The sequence below is a fragment of the Hippocampus guttulatus genome, chromosome 4, assembly GCF_054856545.1.
Source record: "Hippocampus guttulatus isolate MCC_2025c chromosome 4, RoL_Hgut_1.0, whole genome shotgun sequence".
NCBI classification, from domain to species: Eukaryota; Metazoa; Chordata; class Actinopteri; order Syngnathiformes; family Syngnathidae; genus Hippocampus; species Hippocampus guttulatus.
The window spans coordinates 6,363,296-6,385,674 of NC_141264.1; the positions used below are offsets into that span (position 1 = coordinate 6,363,296).

The 22,379-nt window shown below is 42.6% G+C and overlaps 1 protein-coding gene and 2 long non-coding RNA genes across 4 annotated transcripts; 1 reads left to right on the top strand and 2 right to left on the bottom strand.

Annotated features, from left to right (window-relative positions):
- Window positions 1-3,514: 3,514 nt before the first annotated feature.
- On the bottom strand, window positions 3,515-4,260 carry LOC147205762 (uncharacterized). Its single transcript, XR_015100767.1, has 2 exons — window positions 4,105-4,260; window positions 3,515-3,969 (listed from the first exon to the last, which is right to left on the bottom strand). It is a non-coding gene; the product is annotated as an uncharacterized LOC147205762 (long non-coding RNA).
- A 1,615-nt stretch (window positions 4,261-5,875) lies between these two features.
- snrkb (SNF related kinase b) lies at window positions 5,876-22,239 on the top strand. Of its 2 annotated transcripts, XM_086108363.1 has the most exons (6): window positions 5,876-5,944; window positions 6,447-6,624; window positions 8,382-8,699; window positions 9,433-9,827; window positions 17,022-17,163; window positions 19,861-22,239. In XM_086108363.1, the coding sequence occupies exons 3-6, from the start codon at window positions 8,479-8,481 to the stop codon at window positions 20,876-20,878; spliced, it is 1,776 nt and encodes a 591-aa protein (XP_085964489.1). In that variant the 5' UTR covers window positions 5,876-5,944; window positions 6,447-6,624; window positions 8,382-8,478; the 3' UTR covers window positions 20,879-22,239. The 2 variants fall into 2 exon arrangements, with proteins under 2 accessions (XP_085964489.1, XP_085964490.1); XM_086108364.1 differs by lacking the exon at window positions 5,876-5,944 and having other exon boundaries at window positions 6,092-6,624.
- LOC147205764 (uncharacterized) lies at window positions 9,580-12,535 on the bottom strand. The gene is made up of 3 exons (XR_015100615.1): window positions 11,997-12,535; window positions 9,738-9,821; window positions 9,580-9,655 (listed from the first exon to the last, which is right to left on the bottom strand). It is a non-coding gene; the product is annotated as an uncharacterized LOC147205764 (long non-coding RNA).
- Window positions 22,240-22,379: the final 140 nt, after the last annotated feature.

Below are 22,379 nucleotides of genomic sequence, written 5' to 3' on the forward strand. Positions count from 1 at the left end.
GGAAGGGAGCAGCATGGACTGGGCACAAGGGCACATACAAACAACTGTTCACACCTACAAGGAAGCCAGAGGTTTCAATTAACCTTGTATTTGTGTGTTGAATGAATCCAGAGTAGGCGTACCCAAAGAAAAAACGCATGCAAAAGGGCAGTCAGTCTGTTAAGCTTAAGATTTGAACCCAAGACCTGAAGACCTTTTTTGAGCCAAAACTCATCAAATCAAGAAATCTCATTTCACAGCACACCATCGAACGAAATAAATAAATACTGACGGTGCCTCTGAAGTGCAAAATGTAAAAACAAATACCTGAAACAAATAAAAACTAAACACAATAGAAAGTCCAAAACGCAAAACAAATAATTTTGAATAATAATTTCAAGCTGGAGTTCAACACAAGGTTCTGCAAATTCCTATTTCTTTGGTGTGAACTGTGGGAAAGCCAACTTTCACCTTGAAATTTGGACCTCATCCAACTTTTTTTTTTTAACGGTTTAAACAGCATTGCTGCCGAATAAAATAGCATTTGGAAGTGTGCTTCACTGGCGACTGCAATTGCTGCGCAGATGCACATGTTTTCTTTTTGTGGTGGATCCGAATGTCAGTGTCCCATCATATGTCATGTTTTAGGCTGTAACACTTTGTGTGTGGGTTCCACTGCCTCTGCACATTCAATCCACTGATGGAAACTCACGCTGGCAGGGTTTGACTGATCTAAGTACATGATATCCTGAATTGAATACACAACATCATTCTGATGCTTTTTATTGATGATGTAAACTGTAGATAGGCGGAGTGGTACGAGTCCCAACTGTTTTGGAATGAAAAGACAGTCACAGTAAAAACACTATTCAATTTATTTATTTTTTAATCCTGTTTTGATTTAGTTCGAATACCCCCCTCCCCCAAATAGCCGTACGTCATGAAATAATTGCATCCAAAGAAATACCACAAGTGGCATTCTGATGGAGATGGTAAAATGGCCATATGCATCCCGACACTTTGTAGACTTAATACATACATTTTGACACTGGAAAGTATGATGAACAAAATAGAGGGGAAAGTAAAACTAATGGATGAAAACTAATCAAATAAATATCAATAGAAAAGTCAACACAACACACACACACACACAGAAACCAAGTCGACCATGACACAACAACATTCAGTAAAAACAAATGAGGATTTGAACAAAAAAATTTATTATTGATACAATGACCGCATATTGATAACATGAGGATGTGTGTATTCCCTGTTATAAATATTTTTTTTTCCTTTCAGGTCTCATTTGGTCATGCTCATGTTTTATTACTGCATAACGTAGACAAACGACAATGCAATGCAAAGACTAATTGGAAGACGGACTTCTTAATTTTTTCGGAGAGTCACATTATATTATGCTTTAATAAAGCATAATAAAAGTATCAATGAATGCAACAACAAAGCAATAAATAAAATAAGGAGAATTGAATGTGACAGTGTCACATTTGCAACACGATTTTATTTTAATCCACGTTTTTAATAAATGGTCATACTATTGAAATACACACAAAAACAATTGCCAATAAAGCTATCATCTTCATTTCCACAACTATTAAGTTATTTCATGATGACAATTTTGCAATGTAAAATTTATGAGTAGATCAAATTTGCTGATGATGTGCTGCGTGCAGTAGATTGATCCTGTATAAGAACATACATACTTTTCAAGAGTTGAGAAAACGTTACATAAAAATTCCCAATGCTTTATAATGTTAATCTAAACACTACCGATGCATAAAAAACGTTCCAGCCAATAAAGAGGAGACGGCTGAAGGCTGAAAGCTGGCCAGTCATTTAGTCTCTACCGCCATCGTGTGGTTGATGTATGCTATTGTTGTGGCAAAGTAAAAGTGAGAGGATAACTCGGTTCGGATCCATCCATCCACTGTCGACAAACAGCCATTTACGCTCACAATCTCACCCAGGAGCAGTTTTCAGACGTGTGTTTATTCAGGAAGAATCCGGATAACTGGGAGAAAGAACCTGTGGACTGCACACAGTCAAGATTTGTACGCCGAGCCTTTCGTCTCTCCGGTGTCACCAAGCTGGTCCACATTCGATTCACGTTATTACGGTAATACAAAAGTGTTTTGCCTGGAAGGTGTTCATTAAATAATGTGATCTCCTCCATCCCTTGTATTTACAACACAATTGTCTGAACACAGGGAAAGAGGCACGCTGAGTAAGTACCTTGCACTGCAGGGTCAAATTTGTGGAATAAAAAATATATAGACGTAGAGCATTAAAAATAAAACCTTCCTCGTGAGCTGTAACTTTGTCTAGTCCATCTTTTTTCTTATATTACTCAGTATTTAACAAGATGTTAGGTGGACTGCGGAACAGCATTTCTCATAGCAACAAGCTAGACAGGCGTTATTACATTCTCCGAATGTTTGCCTCATACAGAATGAAATCTATTTTTAAATGTGAGCATATTATCAATTTGAAAATAATAAAATTAATTAAGAAAACAGTATTTATAATTACATGGTCAAAATCAGGGGTGGCATTGCAACTATTTCTCCTGCTGAGGTTTTGGTCCAGTGTAGCCTGATGTGATTTGCTCATAAAAAGCAAACAACATCCATATTCATGATAAATAATAACACTGTTTTTCATGTGTTCTGTGAACACAGTCTTTAGCAGCCCTTGAGTAGTTATTCAATAGATCAGAGATGAAAATGTGGAAAATGATAAAAGGCCAGATGGGCCATTGAACAGAATTGGTGACATTGGCATTGTTGTGAAATAAAATAAAATAATATTGCCACGTGCATATTATTCACCGACCACAAGAACTTGGCATACATTTGCTCAGCAAAATGGTTGCACTCCCGACAGGCACGATGGGCTCTGTTATTCACCCGCTTCAATTTCACGCTCACTTGCTGCAAAGGGGCACAAAATCAAAAGCCTGATGCTCTCTCCTGGATCCACGATACTGCAGTTGATGAAGCCAAATCTGAAGCCATCCTGCCGGGCCAGTGCATCGTGGGCATGCTCTGATGAAAGATCGAGCGACAGATCACGCAAACGTTAAAGGACACACCAGTTCCTGAGGGTTGCCCAGCTGATCATCTGCTTGCAGAACGGCGGTCCAAAGTATTGCAGTGGCATTCATTGAAAGTCGTGTGTCATCCAGGACTTAGTTTTTGATTAGTCAACAGTTCTGGTGGCCCGATATGAGGAAGGATATCAGGGACTTTATTGTGGCATGCGCAGCCTGCGCTTGTTGTCTCGCCGACCTCCTGTGAGGATTACTTTGGCCATTGCCTCTACCATCTCATCCCTGGTCTCACATCTCACTGTGGTAGACCAATTGTCCAAACTGGCTCATGTTTTGGCTCTGTCCAGGCTTCCCTCGTCTTTAGAGACTGCGCAGGTGCTCATCCGTCATGTGTTCTGACTTCACGGTCTCCCTACGGACATTGTGTCTGACAGTGGACCCCAGTTTGTGTCCACAGTGTGGAAGAAATTGGATTGCATACAACTTTATTGTCAAATGTGCTGTAACATACAGTGTAACATACAGCAGCACAGATGAAATTTCTTCCCTCTCAACATAAAACAAGAAACAAGATGAGCCGCTGCGGGTGTCCGTGCCGCCATCAAAAGAAAAGTTAACAAAAACATGACAAAATAATACAAGACAACACAGGAGACACAGACAATCATGTAATCTTAACCACTTTCCTGCATGCACTTTGTTGTCTGAAGCAGTTATAGATGAAAGAGGAGCGAATCAAAATCAAAGACGTCATCTGAAAACGTGCGCACGTCTGCTACACGCTAAGGTTGAAAGCAACAAGAAGCTGTAGCATCCATGAACGAAAAAGAGAGATTGGCTGTCTTCTCCTGTCCCATGTAAATCCGCTTCAATTCCAAGTGAAACGACACAGATGCGGGCCCTGACTCCTGTCAGAACCACCACTATCCAGGAAGGGAAGAATATTATTCCGAAATACTTTGATGATTAGCTGACAGACTTCAATGACAATGATGTACAGTATTCAACAAATACGTTGATTATTGTCACAAGGCCATATGTGGCGCCCCCAAACTTACAGTGAAGCCCATATGTCGGTCGAGGAGTCCGCATGGATCCACGCAATGATGCAGGAGATTCAAGCACTCCAGGCAAATGAAACCTTGGAAACTCCGTCCTTTTGCAGCGTAATTGGGGGAAAATGGGTGTATGCTTCAAAAGAAAATACTGAAAGAAGAAAACTAAACACCGCCCATCCATTTCAGACTGAGGTTGGGGGGGGGGGGGTCTGGGTAGTTATACAAAAGGCCAAACTATTGAATAAAATGAGATGCAGTTGTGACACGCAGCTTATCCAATCAGAAGCCCCCGTTGTGAACATGTGGGAGATGAAACCAAAGAAAATAAAAATATAGACTAAATGTTAAAGCTTCTTAATTGCGCGACTAACCATGTAAAACCATGACAATTGACCATTCCTTTCCGAGTATGACAGTATAAGTAAGATAAGACTAAATGATGTTCGAAATCAACGTGGAGAATCGAACAGATGGAGGAGTTTAATGACAACAGGGTTTGATTTTTTTTATTTTTTTTTTTTACGAAGCTTCCGAGTTTCAAACAAGTTAAGGATGTAAGTGGAAACACTTGTCCTAAATCTTTTAATCTACCTGCAGTGTCAGGCTTCACGAGAGAAGTGTCTCGGGAATGTGGCTCAACTTGGGACCGTGTACTGTTTTGCTATTTGGAGAGAAAACACAGAGACACGTTATATAACCACTCCATTGAGCCTGTGGGAGCGAGACGGAATGCATTGACGTCACGAGGAAGGAAGGAAGCAAGCAAGGGCTCTCTCTTTCTCTCCCTCTCTCTCTCTCTATTATGGAAATCCTTTTTTTAGCGTTTATTCAAGATCCTTGGTGTCCAGTTTAATTCTTCTGCCCTTACTAGGAAGACAAAATAGAACAACTACAATAGGTCTTATTAGTAACGTTTTGTCCAGTACTAGTGCCACTATTGACCTATAGACAAACTTGCGACAAAATGCTGCGTTGCACTAGTAACACTTCCAAGGCCTAACGAGTAGGCATATGGCACATCTTAGTTGACTCCGAATTATAATGAAGAGCTAATTGGTAGAATTTAACAATGTCATTAGAAGTATTAGTAGCACACAGTTGTCATTTAGTGCACTTCTGCCACACTAGTATCATGAATTTCTTCCACTAGAATGCCAAACTTGTCCTACTGGATAGGACAAAGAATCTTTATGAGATGGAGATCAAGCATATCTAATGCTAAAATTGCTCTAGCCATTTGAGCATTTATTCAATTTCCTTGACAAGGAGGCTACTGGAGTGCAAAACATGCCAACTACAGTAGTTGGGCCGAGTAGTGTTGCGAGCACAGAACAGTAGTTTATTTGTAAGATTTACGTGCATAGTAGTAGGTTGATGAACATAAAGAGTGCAAATATCGATCATGTGAATTCCCTGAAAAAAGGTTGGAGCCGATTAAAGAACAAATTAATAACACAAGAATAAGAATAAGAAAACGTTTATTCGTGGAGAAATTCCAATTTACAGCAGCAAGTTATTGGATTGGATAAACTTTATTGTCAAATGTACTATACGTGTAACATACAGCAAAGTTATGAAAGGAAGAAAGTAGAAGAACAGTGCTGCCATAGTGGACATTTTTGATGAGTTCACCTAAGTGTTACAATGCTCATTTAATGCAACATATTGAGATTTTCATTCTAATATTTTCAGACTATGATTAGGGTATTCATGGGCAGCACGATGGATGACTGGTCAGCACGTCCACCTCACAGTGCAGAGGTGCAGGGTTCAATTCCAGCTCCGGCCTTCCTGTGTGGAGTTTGCATGCTCTCCTCGTCCCTTCGTGGGTTTTCTCTGGGTAATCCAGTTTCCTCCCACATTCAAAAAAATGCACGGCAGGTTAATGGAACACTTGTGTGATCGTGAGCGCAAATGGTTATTTGTCGATGTGTCCCATGCGATGGGCTGGCAAGCAGTTCGGGGTCTCCCCCACCTAGTGCCCAAAGATAGCTGGGATAGGCTCCAGCACGCCCGCGACCCTTGTCAGGATAAGCGGATTAGAACATGGATGGATGGATTAGGATATTCATGTGTGGTAACTGGAGGCATAGAATGTGTGATGATTCACTTCCTGCCCATGCATGTTTGAACAGGAAATGTGTGCATTCAGTTATTTTATAATTCATTTGTAATTATTGTATAGAAAAAGAAACTCAATGTGAAGCACGGACTGTAGAACTAAAATGGAACCTCATTTAATGCAATCATTTTCAATTTTTGATTCGCCTGTGGATATCAAATAATTGCTCAAAAGGTTTTAGATTCTCTCTCTCCCCCCCCCCCCCTTCCTTCTCCCTCAGCCGGCCTCACATTGGCTCTCCATTCCAGTGAAGGAGGGAAGGAGGAGAGTGTGCACGCTGGGAAAACATGGATCTGAAGGAAGGAAGCGGAGGAGCCGTCGTCGACGATGCCGTTTATTTTTAAGTTCAGCGGTTGACAGCGGGTCGGGTTGCGCGTCCCGAGATGTTCGCGCCGACGGTAAGTTTGACGGCGTCGTCAAGGAATATTTCTGCCGTTGCGTCCTTTGCTCGTGCCGCGTTCGTCGGTCTGGCGGAAAGGCAGCAAGCCAGCAGGATGGCCGATGTTCCAAGTCGGCACTGCAGTTGTGGGCCGGCCAAGTGAACGAACAGCTGGCCGCGACAACGCAGTTGGCATCTCCCTCGGCGACACCACGACCGGACACAATTAATACTACGAGGCCTTCGTTTAGCCTGTAGGCAGCTCTGTCCGCATGTAAACAACAGCGAGGCTGCCGGGTTGTGATGTTCTAGTGATGAGGATGGAGCGGGATGATGAGAGGGTTGCGTGAGAAAGAACGATGCGCTTAACAGAAGCATGACGGATGGTGATGTCAGATGCGCTCGCTACCCTTGGGAAGATCAGATGGTGACATCATTCGCGTAAACGCCACATTCGGACATTCCTGGTCAAACGAACATGGGAGCGCGCACTCACACACTCGGGCTGGCATACATTAAGGTTTCCTCTTACAATATTGATCAGGCGCGCCATTTGTGCGGGGTGAGTGTAATTTGAGATAGCCCAACGTTGTTCCCTCATTCCACATGAGACAATGGAAAATGTTGGACTCTATAGCCAGAGATGTTTACTACAAGAGCTGAACGATTTTGAAAACTACATCATCAATTATGCAATTACGATATAGTGTAATATGTTATCGTTTTTTCAGAGGCCTCTTCCCATGTATTTTTTTTAACAAACTCAAGCAAAACATTCATTTGTATTATAATAAGCAATATCAGATGCATCAAATATATAAATGGTTTGGTCTTATAGGTGAGTTTTATGCTAAATTAAAGGCAAATGAACCATGAATTAATATGAATGATAGTATTTACCTAACTCAGTTAGAGTTGTTAACTTTCTTAAACACTGACTCTTGGAGTCTTTTAAGCATTTACGATGACAACTTCGCAAAATTCTATCAAACAATGGTGGCTAAAATCATATTACAACAATAATGCAAACAAATGAAAAAGAAATGATATGTAAACATGTGGATTGCATTTCTTAAGCAGTACACTTATCTATACTTGCTATGATATATGATATGTGTGTGTGTGTGTGTGTGTGTGTATCTATCTATCTATCTATCTATCTATCTATCTATCTATCTATCTATCTATCTATCTATCTATCTATCATCTATCTCTATATACAGTATATATATATACACATATATTGCGAGTTGGAAAAAAAATGCGGCAATCTTGGCAATATTGGGTTAGCGTCCATTGCTGCTGGGCCACATTTGTGGGACAAATTGTTGAATACTTTTTAGTGTAATGTGCTTAATTTTTGGTTTAAAAAAAAGTAGCTTTTTTTAGAATATTGAAAGTAAAGACTAATACCATTTGAATTCCTTCACATCTTCGCTGTTTAAGAAAAAGTGACACCAAAATTTTAAGATGTACTGTATTTGTCCTGAGAACTGGTTGAGTATAGATGGTTGTCTGTCTCAATTTGGGTCCTGTGATTGACTGGTCCCAGGTGTCCCGCCCCACCTTGTGCCAGGAGTTGACGGGGATATGCTCCAGAGATGAACGCTTTTCTTTTTACACCAACAATATGGTGTTTTGACCATAAAGATAACTTTTTAAATTTTCTGACATTGGTACTCTCTCTTAAATGTACTATGTCTTATTAATGCAAAATATATAAAATGTGGAAACAATGTTTTTCATCTGACTGTATTATTTTATTTTCCCTGCTAGGCAACCCCCTTGCAGTAAGGAGGATTGTGACCAAGCAAGCCCCTCTTCCTGCAACCTCCAAGGTTCTCTATCCATTTAAACACTCTTTGATGTCAACATGGAATGTGGCGAGAACATCCCAGCCCAAGATGAACATCTCAAATCAGACCGCTTGAATCTCAGCGGACTGTACCATGTGGGTCGGACCTTGGGAAGGGGTCACTATGCAGTGGTCAAACTTGCTCGGCACGTCAACACTGGGCAGCTGGTTGCTATTAAGATGATTGACAAGACCAAACTCGATGTTATGGCGACAAGCCACCTCTTACAGGAAGTCAGGTATGGAGGGCTTCTGCAATCTTCATATAAACCATGGATGTCAAACAATGGGCTCTTCTCATTTGTCAAATTGCTTCTTCCTCGGTCCTCGCTCCTCTGTTTACATGCTGGCACCTCCCACCAGAAATTTCATTGAAAAGGGAGGAGATTGGCAAAGGAGTGAGGCGGGAAGAGGTAGAAATGTTTTGGGGGCAATGAGACGATCACTCTTGGATGATGTCATTTCGTAGAGACATGGACTGAAGATGATGTCACGTCATTTACGCATGTCACAAATTCACCGTCTGCATGTCAATTATTACTTTCAACACAAATGTCACTTTGTACCTGAACTTTATGTTTCCAGTGAGATTAAATTAAAGTCAACTATGCACACTGTTACGCTTCACCACTTTGCAGATGCAAAGACTGGCACAATTGGTCTGTGCCAAGTGTGTCTACCCCATCCCCTCCACTACCAATGCATGCTGTGCACATTTGGGGTGACTCGTAAAACATGTCGATATGCTGCTTATGCATTATGGTTGAATGTGAAAAAAATTTGAAAAACCATTAAAAGGTTTTTAATTTTCTTTATGTGGCAAAACGCATTTGAACCTCGATGTGCATTTAAGGTGATGGAAATGCGTAACAGGGCAGTATGAGAATAACTTCCGGCTCGTGTTCAATGTTTTGAGGAGCTAGGAACCTTGCAATTAAGAGACATGAGATGATCCCAATGTATTCTTTTCAGATGTATGAGGAGGGTGCAACATCCTAACGTGGTCCGCCTCTATGAGGTCATCGACACACCCACGACCCTTTACCTGGTCATGGAGCTGGCAGAGGGGGGCGACCTGTACGACTACATCCTTCGCCACGAGACAGGCGTTGCTGAGGGCACTGCCAAACGCCATTTTGCCCAGATCGTGCGCGCCGTGGCGTACTGCCACGAGCTCCACGTGGTGCACCGAGACCTAAAGCCAGAGAATGTGGTGTTCTTTCCGCAGCAGGGGGCAGTGAAACTGACAGATTTTGGTTTCAGTAACTTATTCAAACCTGGGACCATGTTGGCCACCAGCTGTGGGTCCCTGGCATATTCTGCACCGGAGATTCTTTTGGGAGAAGAGTATGATGCTCCAGCTGTGGGTAAGACTCTTTTATTAAGAAGACTCTAATTATTATGTTTTACTGTGTTACACAAAATTGTGACTTGAGACACAAGCACTGTATGGTGGCAGTGACTCAACTCACTTCTCAATCAGCAGTCTCTTGGCAGATACAAGGAGTGAAGAATTGTTCAAGAAAACATTTTCAAGCTGTTTATTTCCACTCCTATTTGAGGTTTTCAAGCTGTTTATTTCCACTCCTATTTGAGGTTTACTGTCAAACTAAACATAAAACCAAAAGTTACACGTTGTGTATTTAAAATAAACACATAGCCTTTGCGTCCGCTAGCTTCATACAAATGCTGAATAGCATCTAAATTGCAACGGTTTGAACACAAATGGAGCAGCAATAGATGTAGACAGACAATATAATAGCACTAACAGTCATATTCTTTATCCTGTGCATAGAATGCCTAATGTTAGTGCTGCACTGATGAGCTGAGACTTCTCAATGTACAATATTGTCTTATATTGACTCAATGAATCGGCCCACATAATGGTGCGCTTTGAACCAGTTTATACAGTGTAATTTTGGATCCTTGTGTATTTTGACTGAAATATATTAGAGACCTTTTATTAATATTATCGATTTATTTTTATTACAAAGAACTGAAAAATCACTGACACTGCCTGCTGAGCACAAAGTAGAATTGTGGCACTACTCTGTGAATGTTGTACAGCAGAAAGGTGTCAAATTTGCTAGAGGAAGATAGATAGAGCATAGTGGACCATTTGGGGGATCCGCTGGTAAAGAATCAGAATGGGTTTCAGTTTCTTTTTTTTTTCCTGTTAACATGAGCATCTCACACCCCCTTTCTGTCACTGTGCCTGGACAAGTGTTTTCAAGAGCTCCCTTGACCCTACGTCGGCGTGTTCCTTCTCAATGTCTCATGTCCTAAATCGGGAATGCCCGTACTATTTGTCCTTTCACATTCATCTGCTTGTGTGGTTGTGTGTAACATGTACTTTGTGAATGTCTTTGTGTGTTTGTGCGTGTGTGTGTGTGTGTGTGTGTGTGTGTGTGTGTGTGTGTGTGTGTGTGTGTGTGTGTGTGTGTGTGTGAGTGAGTGTGTGTGTGTCTGCAAAGGATTAGTGTGTGTATCTGGGTCAGTCTAAGCAAGCCAGCCAAATGGGCACGTTCTGCAGTGGACCAAACACTGCAGTAAGTCTTCCCTGTATTTTTCATTTTTGTGGGAACATTTTGTGGTAATCATTACACTTTTTGGGGACAGGTAATGGATATTCTTGGTATTATTTGCCGTAATGTCCTTTGAAGCCCTTAAGCGGGGTTTGGGTCCAAATCTGTCAGTTGCGCCTGTCCTTTGTGTAGTGTGAAGGTGTGTATGTTCTCAAGCTTCATCCAGGGTAGAAATGGATTGATGGATATACATTACAACATAGACGTTGACTCCCATAAATGTCCTATAGTAGAAGATGCAGACAGAACCAAAATAAGTGGACTTCAGATACGAAGGTGCTGTTTACTGCTAAGATGGACTATATCCATTTGCAGATACAGGTTAATGAAATAACTGAAACAAAAATAGAGAAAAATAACTTTTTTGTTAGTTGTTCTCAGATTTCTCTCGATTTCGAAACCCATTTTTCATAGAAAATAATTCATTTTCTTCACTGCTTATCGCGGGGAGCCGTAAACTATTCCAGCTCGCTTCAGGTATAAGGTAAACTTTGCAGCCTGGACTGATCTGACTGTCAATCACAGGGCACATATAAAGACAGATAATTATTCACATTCACCTTCACACTTTCACTTTTTGGGAACTGAACCCACCTTACCTGTCAGGCAGGTAAACCACTACGCCATCAATGACTCATACAAAATTATGAAAATAGAAATAGCCAGCCATTATTAAAATGTTATAAAGTGCAGACATTTTTATTCCAGTCACATTACTGACATGCAAGTGTAAAAAAAAAACAAGTTACCCGGGAACTGTTGGAAATACTGAAATAGAAAAAATGTTCTCCAACTGAACTTATAAAATGAATGACAGTGGCAGAGCGCAGAGGTGATTTGCGTCATAAACCTGCATCTGTTTTTTTACATTCTTACAGTAAGTGTCAAAAACAAAGTGAACCTGTGGACGCACCCTAATATAACTTTGACAACTATCAGTACACAACTTACTGCTTTGGATGTGAGTCCATCGACAGTAAATCCTGATGTCACTTCCTGAGTAGAGTGTTCTTCTCTCACGCTGTTATCTTGAACACCCCTGGTTGAGGTCTGACCCTTTTGACATTCAAGTCACACAAAGAAAAGTAAAACGCATGTAGCAAATCCTGTGATGCTTCAGATTTTATCATCCACCAGCACCTGTGGATGCTTCAATAACTACTGATGCACAATAAGTATTGACCTGATAATTATCGGGCCGGTCTAAGTAATTATTTCACATAACATAAAAAAATAAAGCTCAGATATTAAAAAAAAAAAAGTCTGCTGCCCGAATCACCCGAAGCCAACTTGGTGGTATGCGATGTTAATTATAATTATTTTCATCTATTGTTTTATTTCAGTGTTGTCACTGTGTAGTTTTGTCACTTGTGTTCCTTTTATGAAATCTGGCCACATGCGGGTTGTTTAACGTGTTCTGTCAGTATAACTGCAGCCATATCAGATATGGCGTCACCGGAAAAGCATTCGGCCACTTGGAATTGCAATGTGACAAGTGGCCGCCATCTTCGGTGTAATGTTCTGGAAAGCACTTCGCGACAGCTGCCGTTGTTGTGAAAGCACTATGCAAATCCTGATTGTATTGTATTGACGCCATTTTCAGAAAACGTAATGAGCACGTCAATTGCCTCTAAAAATCCTCCTTAACCGATGAAGTCACGAAAAGAAAAAAAAACAATGGTGACTTAATTACATGACATTCTACTGCCATCACTTGTATCGAAATGTACGCCGCAATGCTCATCCCAAGACATTCCAAGAGAGAGCTCTATTAGTGATATCCTCTGAAATGACCGCTGAAATGAACGGTTGTTATGCGGATATTAGAAAGTCTTCTGTTTATTTCCGAGCTTATATTTCACCACCTTGAAGTCCTGTTGTGTGTTGTGTTTAAACATCTCCTGCGCTTGTAATAGCAGAGGGCCGAGTAGTTAGCGTGACTGTCTGGCAGCAGAAAAGGTTGGATTTTGTCAGCCCAAGCCATCTTTGTCCTTTCATATTAGCATTATGGAAAGCAGGTGATGAAGATGAACAAAAGACACAAGTTAGTCAACAGGGCCTTGTGTCATTGACAAAGGTAAACATTTCTTCCAGTTGCATAATACTTTATGGACACAATGTGTGTGTGTTCTGTCCACCGAAAATGTCACCCTAAAAAGGATTTGTTGTAGTAGATGCCTTTGAATTTCCATTTTTGTGTTGTCATTGTGATGAGACCATGGCCGTTAGGAATATGAGCATTAAATCTGTCAGCAATAGGAAAATGATACTGTAAAATATCAAACGTGTGTTGAATCAATTGACTTCATAATGTTTGTCTTCGATTTATTGTTTTGTAATGCCATTTGTAGTTTTATTTTTCATGTCTGTGTTTGTGACCAGTTCTCATGGCTTTGTTTCAGCTGCAGCGATTGTGAAGGGCCGATATCAATAAAGCTGTATTGTATTGTATTCCCTTCAGCGTCGCTCCATCTAGTGGATGCATAGCGCAACCGCAGCCACTATTGTAGCTTCAATTCCATGCGCCTTGTAATGCAGTGCAACCTATACTGTATATGAAAACAGTTTTAAAATAGGTCATTCATTGAAGGAGTGTCTTATAATCCGAGGCGCCTTATAGTTCGGAAAATACGGTAATTACCGTATTTTCACGACCATTCGGCGCACCGTATGGTTGGGCGCAGTCTCATTAATGGGTGCTATTTCTGTATTTTACACATAGACAAAACGCACTGTATTATTGGGCGCGATTTTAAAGTGGTAAAACATACGCCAGCTTAAACATACGGCATGCATGCGCGCACGCTAAAAACACGTTAGCTTGTAGCATACGGTAGCATGCCAAGACATACAGATACAAGCTAAAAACACGTTTTTAAAAAGGCAACAAAGCAAAACGGAGTTCCGTTGTATTTTATTTAGCCATCGTACAATGTGCTCACGTTTTTCGATCAATCATCACCCAGAAATCCATCAAAGTCCTCATCCTCTGTATCAGAATTGAACAATTGTGCAAGTACCGGTAATCCATCAAAAACGCCGTGTTCCCTCTCGTTGTCAGTCACTCTCATTGCCATGTGGCTCCACAGAAATGATGCCGGCTTTGCCAAAAACTCGAACAACAGTGCAAGCAGACACGTTCGTCCAAGCAGCCACAATCCATTCGCAAATTGTGGCGTAACTCGCCCGGCGCTGCCTCTCACTCTTTGTAAAGTTGTGTTTGCCATCGATCATTCATTGTTCCCATGCCGTTCGCAACTTTACTTTGAACGCCCGGTTGATGCCGATGTCCAGCGGTTGGAGTTCTTTAGTCAAGCCTCCGGGAATAACGGCAAGCTCAGAGTTCATTTGCTTGACTTGGTTTTTCACCGCTGCTGTGAGATGGGCACGCATGCCAAAAGCATAACCGATGGCTTGAAGTTTGAACTGAGCTTCGTAGGCGTGTCTCTTTGTAGAATTTATTTTCGGGGGTTCTTAGAAACCAAAACCGAAGTTGTTTTGCAACAATGCACATAGCCACACTCTATACAGGTGTTGGTACCTGCTTGTAGCGTCCCTTTAGCGTCCACTTACACGCCCACCCTTCACTGATTGGCGGACTGCTTCCCCGCATGCCTGTCACTCACGTCTGCCTTTTCCCTCTCTTTCTCTCCATATATGTATATATACACGCCCACCCTTCACTGATTGGCCGACTTCTTTGCCGCATGCCTGTCCACAGTCACTTCCGCCTTTTCTCTATGTAAACAGCGTGTCGGCTGTCAGTCAGGTTTTGGAACTCAGCGCATAGACAAGACGCTCCGCATCATAAGGCGTCCTGTCCATTTTGGAGAAAATTTTAGACTTTTAATGGCGCCTTATAGTCGTGAAAATACGGTACATATCCTATACTAAAACCATGGCGGAAATACTGTAAAAGCATTGCATTGTGTGGCAAACATAGGATTTGTTTAAAGATTAATGATGAAGCCAACGGGCACTGAAAACCAGTCCATTGTGAGTGTGGATAGCTATCAGTAATATTGAAAATAAGCATCCTATCAGTTTATTGCAAGTCTGAGTGGTCAGTGGGCCACTAATGGCGTCGACAATATGTACTTTGTCTGTGTGATATTTGCTTCTGAGCTTGGTACAGTGCTCGGTGGCTTCTCTTGCGTAAGTGATCTCTCAACAGAGACGACGAGCGTGACTGTGTCCATTGTGCGCCGACGACTGGGCATGCTTGTTTGGACTGTCCTGGCAGACAATGTGCTGTGTGTGCTGGTGCCTATAGCTGACTGAACCATGGTGTTTTCTATTTTTATATCAATACATTAAAATCAAATGAACGTGTCGATAAAACAAATAAAATACAGCCACATGGTATTTATTTGGGATGTACCATCCCACTTTTTTTTTTCCAGACCGATACCCGTATGAGTATCACTGAAACAAGCTGCCAACTCCGGGTACTTTTGATTTATAAAGTTTCATTGAACACAATGACAAAAAAATGTTAACAAGGACCTAAGACCAGACAATGATTGGTTAATGTGTCAAACTGCTTCTGTCAGTGGAAAAAAAAGTAGTGTCCAAAAAATATGCTCTTCATCCCACTCATTTTGACTATATCACTGAGAAATTGGCTGAATTGTGGAGCAGAAGTTTTTCACCAACAAATAAAATATTTAAGAATAATTATTGTCCGTGTGAGTGGCTGTTTGTCCCCGTGTGTCTCGCGATTGGCTGGCAACCAGTTCAGAGTGTGCCCCGCCTACTGCCCAATGACAGCTGGGGTAGGCTCCGGCATGACCTGGCCGCAGTATAGCGCCAACTACTGCAGAGGAAGACTGTCAGACCCCCCGCCGAAGTATCGGCAGCCTCCATGAGTACCCAAAACCATAAAATTAAGTTTGGTATACCTGTTATCGATTCTACTGTGCGACGTGCTCATTAGCCATCATGTACTGGCTAGCGCCTGAAATAATTCTGCGACCTACAGAGTGTGATGGACATGACCCAGTTGTATGTATTGCTGTTCTTTCACGTGCACTTGTGTGCATCATGTTGTTGTTCCTGTGCATGTTCTTTGCTGTCTCATTGTGTCGACTCAAAGATACAGAGTATTGTGATAGTCTGCCACATGGAGCGCCGTCATTTGCTTCGCTTTTGCATACTGTATTTGAAGATGCTGAAATGAAACTTTTTTTTTTATTCCTTTCTATCTGCCCCCGGTTACAGAAGTATTCACTGTTACTTTTCTGATCTGTACCATCAAATCTCACCAGGATTTTATAAGCCTCTCATAAGCTGAGCTTCTGCATAGGAAAGGACACGCTTGACTACTTCCTGGATTTTACGGTTCAACTAAAATAACCTTGAAAGGGCAACGTCCTGACAACTCACATTATGTCACTGCCTTTTAAAGAAATTCAGCTTCCTTTTTTTTTCTTTCGATCACATGCATATCAGGCTTGTCATGTGCAATGAGTTCTTATTTGCAGAAGGAAGGACAGAAACAAAGAGCAAAAGAAAGATCATTCTCAAAATAGCTCAACATCAGAACAGCCACACTCGTCTGTGTGCGTGCGTCACATCGTTCTTGTGTGTGCGTGTGTGTGTGAATGTGTGTGTGCGCGACAAAGAGGTGGAAGGGAAGGAAAGGGAGGGAGACCATAGGAGGAAATACATCCCCTGTCCGCGCCAGCAGTCATGTATGTGTGCATGTTTGTCTGTAGCTTCATGTCAGAAGCCGAATCCCAAAAAGCCGAAACACGGATGTCCCATTTACCTTCCTCATTTTTCAGTGTACATTCATAGAAGTGAACTCATTATTTCTTTACTTGGCTTTAAAATGTATTGAATTGTCTTGTTTTTGTTTTGTAAACGCTTTTCAGTTTTTGGTTGAAATGATGTCTACCTTGTGCGACATAAATAAAGCTGCCTTGCCTTGTACCTGACAGCATGTCTATTGATTCTGTTGTGTGTGTGTTGCAGATATCTGGTCCCTCGGGGTGATCTTGTACATGTTAGTGTGCGGGGTCCCTCCATTTCAGGAGGCCAATGACAGTGAGACTCTGGTCATGATTCTGGATTGTCGCTACTCCATCCCCGACCACGTCTCAGGCCACTGCAGAGAGTAAGTCCGCATACCCCACACGTCACTCAACTGTCGTCGTTCGCCGCCACCAATGAAAAGTGTGCCTATGCGATGCGACGTCCGTTTTATCCTCATCTTTGCACCACATGTATTAAATACCTCGCGCAACTGACGGCTTCCGAGATTTTACCGAATACATGTGAGTCGCCCTGTGTTAAATAGCTAGTGACAGGAAAAGCATCTCATTAGTTTCAGCGAATAATTTTGTGCGCTGGTTGGACTGCACACAGACATGCTTCATTAAACACTCAGTGGGCACTTGCCTTGAATAGGCAGCAAGACAAGTTTTAGTTTTTCAAAGGCAACTTACAGTTAGCACAGTAGTTACAAGTTGTAGGTAGTGCAGTACATATTACTTTTGACATGCAACGTAGTGTTGGAAAAGAGTTGAACCAAGCACATCTAATCACTGTGCTTCACAGATTAATTTGTTGATAAGCTCTGAAAGTAAGGTAAATTAACGTTTTTTGTTTTTGTTTTGGTTTTGTTTACCGAATCCTCTTTTTCCTGGCGTAGTCATTCGACCTGCAGGTAGAATTAATTGCATTTGTGATCAGAAACAATTTCATTCATTTCAGAGTTTAAAATCACGAGAAAGACAAAAGAATCTAAATTAAATGAATCAGTTACTTGGTATACCAATATTACGGAATGGACCTTATGTCCTCCTTTGGACATGGACATTCTTCTCCTGGAAGTCTGCTTCAACATTTTGAAAACTAAAAGACATTTTGTTCAACAGAGTGATGGCTGGGAGAAAATATAAGGTGCTAAAATGGGTCTAAAACTGATCATTTGTGGTGTTTTAACAAATGTCCGGGGGTGAAAATGTCACATATTGTTCATTGTTGTCATTGCACACCACTGATGTGTGTTTCTTTTCATTTTGTTTTCCAGTTGAGTAAGCATAAATGTTTCCCACCCAGTGACTGCATGTTTGACCACAAACACTGCGGGATAGAGCTGATCCAACACAATCGGCGCTCACATGGTCACATAATGGGGCGTCTGAGTAGAACAGAACAACCTTGGGGATATTCGTTACAGACCTCATGAGCTTGTGTCGGGCCCCCAAGAAATGTGGATGACATTCATTTGCATCCATGGCACATGAACAGAATGTTCTTCCAGATCAATTTTTTTTTTTAATCAGCATTTCAAGCCCCCTTTTAACAGATATTTCACCTCAAAATAGTTCGAACCCACTATAACAGTTATACACTCTTTTTTTTTTAGCAGTCCTCTGAGCCTTAATGTGACACTCATTATTGTTTCTCCAGGGAAACATGTTGCAGAGCGCCGATACCATTTCATTGACGGGCTTATGAACTGACTGAAAATATTTACTTAGCATCTTGGAAAGAAATTATTAAATGTCTGCAAAGTGCCAGTTTACCCCTAAGGGTACACGTAACGCTGGTTGGGAAACACGGGGCTAGGGAGCAGAACCGGTTTTGATGGAAACCACAATTTTCAGTGAAATGTAAGGGGTGATGTTTGGCAGAAGAAAAATCTGATAACGGATTAATCATCTTAATTTTTTTAATTAAAAAAAAATTCGACATAATTTTTCAATTCCTTTAATATTCACAGCAACACAGATCCAAATTACAGGCAGAACATTTGACTGTTTTACAGCGTGCTTTTGTATTTATGTAACTTTACACCAAAGAGGACTTTTCAAGAACAAAAAGCATGAACAGATGGATTTATCATCCGATTTCAGCAAGACACCCGTCCATGCATTTTCTTTCTGGCAGAACTTTTTGTTTTATCCACAATGTCCTTCACATTAACCCTTTCATGCACCCTGTAACTGTCATGGATGCATGATGGTGAGGTGGAGGACCCCCAAAAATCAGGGAGACAGGAGGAGTAGGGTGGAACTGACCAAGATACATTTCACAAAAATATAAGCAGGAGGACTCTGGAAAAAACTAACTGAAGTACTCGAACAAAGTCCTGAAAAACACAAGGAAACAAAGTAACAAAAACCTATGACAGAAACAAAACGTGGCAGCAGCACACAGACACTCACAATAATCCAACCAAGACTGACAGAACACAGGGAACTGAATACAAGCAAAGTGACCAGAAAACGAGAAACACCTATAGTAGACACAAAGGGTTGAGGGAGCCGATTGGTTAAACGCAAGGGACACCGATGACGAGAACAGGAGGCGACAAAAAAGGGCACACGAAAACCAAATGTAACCTAATCAAAAACATTCACAGTAACCTGAGAACCTGATAAGCTGTCCACTGTAAAGGGGTTCAAATAAAAATTGTAGATGCATATTTCAGATGTCAAAACATTTCATGGGCGGCCCGGTGGGTCCAGTGGTTAGCGCGTCGACCTCACAGTGCAGATGTTCAATTCCAGCTCCGGCCTCCCTGTGTGGAGTTTGCATGTTCTCCCCGGGCCAGCGTGGGTTTTCTCTGGGTACTCTGGTTTCCTCCCGCATTCCAAAAAACATGCATGGCAAGCTGATTGAACACTCAAAATTGTCCCCGGGTGTGAGTGTGAGTGCGGATGGTTGTTCATCTCTGTGTGCCCTGCGATTGGCTGGCAACAGGTTCAGGGTGTCCCCTGCCTACTGCCCGAAGACAGCTGTGAATGACAGAGGCGACAACTTTTTTGTTCACTGTATTATCTGATTGTGTTTTCTTTGACAGTCTGATCTCCAGGATGCTCCAGAAGGATCCATCGGTCCGAGCGTCACTGCAGGAGATTGAGGCTCACCGCTGGTTGCAGGGGCTGGACAATGTGCTGCTCAGCCCAGAGGCGCCTCCCCATTGGCTCTCGGGGGCCCTGTCCTCTACCTCGCCGCTCTCCCGAATGGTCGAGTCTGGCGACTTGCTCGCCGCCAAGCCGCAGTCCTTACCGGCGCCGCGGCAGGTCAACCTCAGCTACTCGCTTCACCCGCCGCCGGCCGAGGAACCTCGCGTCGCCAAGAACCTCCCAGCTCTCCTGCAGATTTGTGAGGAAGAGGAGGAGGAGGAGGAGGAGGAGGTAGAGGAGAGCAACCTGGCCAAAGAGTGTGAAGGTTTGTTGTCGTTGTCTGTGACTGAGCCACAGAAGAAGGTTGAGGTCGTGCTGGACGCTGCGGACGATCAAGAGGAAAGGGCGGAAGAGCAAATGAGCCTGGGGGAGAAGTTCGAAGAGGAGGAGGATGGAGCGGACACGGAAAGAGAGCGCACGCAAAGCGCGAGCGTGATTTCATACCAACCGGTCGCTCACCTTAACAATCTCGTGAGTCACGCGCCGGAGCGCCCCGCCTCGTGCGAGGCTAAGGCCGCTTTGAGGGTGCCGTGCTGCCAGGGGTGGAGTGAGAAAGCCCCCCACCAAGAGACGGAACCAAACAACAACTTCAACAAAGCCGCCGCCTCCGCAACGCCGAAAAAACAAAAAACACACCGCGGAGAGAAGAAGGAGCAGTGGACGGACACGGGCGCCAGGGACGACTTTGTAACGGACAGATCCCAATCGCGCAATACGACCGGGCCCTGGGACGAAACCGCCAATACCGCCGCCGCCAGGGTGGAGCCGGCGGGGAAACGCCACAGCCTCAAGCTTCGCGAGCGCCTCTTCCAGTTGCCCCTGTGTGAGAAAGCGCTGGCCTTCAACATCCCCACAAACAACAAAGCCAAGATCCTCCCACTGGCTCAGTACAACTGTTGCCATGTGCTTTAAATGACACACGCGCACGCACGCACGCATACTCCCAGCCGACCACAGGAGAGTTTCGAGTGCACACTTGAGCAGAAATCGCAACGTTAAAGCTCCAGTTTGTCGACGGCACAGTGGTTTGAGTGGATCCACTTTGCGACTGGGTGAGCGTAGCAAGCACACTGTACCCACGCGGAAGAAGAGAAAATTGTCCTCGTGAGCTGCCTACAATGAAGGCTTCACAGAAAAACAAAACAAAACACAAAAACTAAGCACTTGTTTCTTCTTCCCTTTGCACAACCCGCTTCTCTGGTTCCAAACCTCTTAATATAAGCTGAGAGACTGTTACAATATGTTATGATATACGCCACGTGCTATAATATGCCTCAGACTGAGATGATTGTATCATTCTCCGTCCTCATAATGTTCCGTCCGTTGATCACTCGCCCTACTAGGTATTTTTTTTTGTTGTCACGTCTACGATGCGATCGACACTTCGAAGTGTCGCGAGGTTTGCCAACCATCGTCATGGGAACCATGTGACTTGCTGTGCATGCTCTTACCGTTATTTATCACCGTATACCTCCATACCGTGTCTTGGCTTGAGCAGGACACCGCTGTTGTCTTGTTACCTGGATTGCACACAGTACAGCACCCGGTAGCTTCCTACTGTACATCTTGGAATATGAATCACGTGTTACATATTGGTAGAGGAGTCACTCCGTGTATATTTGGTGTATTTTCACTTCCACTCATGTCTTATTCGAGGCAAAGATGATAATTTGTAGATACATTTTGTACAGTGATAAGAGCCAAAGCTGTAGAATAAGCTACTGTACAGTAACACATATACTTTCCCTGTAGCCTGCAGAGCAGCTTATTTGTGTTCATTTCTACTGTTTCATGCCTAAGTTGGGAATGCAACCGGGCATACATTCCTCGCTTATGGAGAAAGCCTAAAATTTGATTGTCGCTTGTATTTCGGCAGCACTGTAAGTACACAATTTGCACCAAGAGCAGATTCAATAGAGAAGTGATTATTCCTGTACAGTTGCAGCCTGCCCCTCCCTGGTGTGTTCTGTTTTCCTGCTTTGAATTAGAGGAGCTTTTTTTCTGGATTTATTTATTAAATGACATCAATGTAACCAATGTGCTCCATGATGTTTGTCAGGAAGAAAAAAAAAACACACTTTCTTCATTTGCGTCTTTATTGCGATACAGCCTGTGGTCACACGTCAGGTCAAGCTAACACATGCAGAACACTTCATTTAGTTGATGCCGACTGGTGGCTGGATGTGGAATATCTACTTTTTGATTGTAAACAGATTGGGGAGCCACAAGCGCTGTTTTGGAAGAATAAAGCCTCCAATGTGTGAGTGGCCACATTGACGTCGTCGTCGTGTGTGTGTGTGATGCTTCGTCTGCCAGCACTGAAGTGTGAATAGCACAATGTGCACAGAAGACAAATGAGTGGTAATACTGACCAGTTAAGCAGTCATTAGAGGCACAATCCAGAATATAAAAC